The sequence below is a fragment of the Octopus bimaculoides genome, chromosome 3 (genome assembly GCF_001194135.2).
Source record: "Octopus bimaculoides isolate UCB-OBI-ISO-001 chromosome 3, ASM119413v2, whole genome shotgun sequence".
Lineage (NCBI taxonomy): Eukaryota > Metazoa > Mollusca > Cephalopoda > Octopoda > Octopodidae > Octopus > Octopus bimaculoides.
In genome coordinates, this window is record NC_068983.1 from 155,226,201 (window position 1) to 155,227,550 (window position 1,350).

At 34.7% G+C, this 1,350-nt stretch overlaps 1 protein-coding gene across 4 annotated transcripts in view; it reads left to right on the top strand.

Annotated features, from left to right (window-relative positions):
• Window positions 1–1,350, top strand: part of LOC106872300 (semaphorin-1A) — a 414,058-nt gene that overhangs the window by 357,234 nt on the left and 55,474 nt on the right. For all 4 annotated transcript variants that reach the window (XM_014919241.2, XM_014919257.2, XM_014919249.2 and 1 more), the window contains one exon: window positions 952–1,026. In XM_014919241.2, coding sequence (XP_014774727.1) covers window positions 952–1,026 — 75 coding nt within the window. The remainder of the gene's footprint in view (window positions 1–951; window positions 1,027–1,350) is intronic.

Below are 1,350 nucleotides of genomic sequence, written 5' to 3' on the forward strand. Positions count from 1 at the left end.
ATGCTTAGCGGTATTTCGCCCATTGCTACGTTCTAAGTTCAAATTCCACTGTCGTCGACTTTGCCTTTCATCCTTTTGGGGTCGATTAATTAAGTACCAGTTACACACTGGGGTCAATGTGATCGATTTAATCCCCTCCTCCAAGCGCAAAAAACTTAATCCCCCCCCCCCTGTAGCAAAAATTTGAAATCATCATCATCACCACCATCATGCATGTCAATACAGAAGCAGACCTAGTAAGTGGGTTGTGTTAACCTACTCAACTTTCTATCTTAATCTATTGACTGTTGGGTTCATCTCTTGTCTTTCTGTGCCTCATTATCATTATTGTGATTTTCTTTCTCTTTTCCCTTTTTTTCTTTTACTCACCTCATCTGTTGCTTCATTTTCTCTCATTTATTCATGCATTATTTGACATACTTCATACACTTTTTACCTTCATTTGCAATATTTTTCATTCCTTTGTATTTTCTTTCTTTCTCTCCTTCTCCCTTGGTTTTTTTTTCTCTCTCTCTCTCTCTCTCTTTCTCCTAACATTCATTTGTTCATACTTTTTTTCCTTATTACTAGTTCTCCCACTTCTTCCTCTTCCTCCTCCTCCTCCTCCTCCTCCAACTGTAGCTGTGTTCAAAACTTCATTTTCCTCTTTCATCCTGTGACCAACATCCAATTAATGATGATACATGTAATGCTTCCAATATGCCAGCCTATGTATGACGTGTGTGTGTGTGTGTGTGTGTGTATGTCTATAGATGTGCATGGATATGTGAGTGTGTGTGTATATGTGTATAGATGTGTATGAATATGTGCGTGTGTGTGTGTGTATATGTGCATAGATGTGTATGAATATGTGCGTGCGTATGTAAATGGATGTTATGTTGTATTGCTGTTTTTCTGCTTTCATTTTCATTACTTTCTTGATATGTATATATGCATATTATCATTATACAGGGAATGTGTGGCCCTACAAGATCCATATTGCTCCTGGCTAGATGGCAAGTGTTCAGCTTTTACAAGTCAAGGAGAGTAAGTCATTTAAAATTTATCTCTTTTTGTTTCTTTTCTTTCTTTATAGCCAACTTCTTCTAGTTTATATGCTCTGTTCAGTTATTTCCATTGATATAGACATGCAGATCAATCGATAGATAAATAGATACGCTAACACACATACATTCACATACAATGAATACAATAGAATGGTGAATAGATATGAATCTAGATTGACAGATAGGGGACCATATATATATAGTCAATACATGGTGAAAGCTTATAAGCTTACTATTATATTTACGATATATACATATATGTATATATATATATGTATATATATATATATATATATATATATAT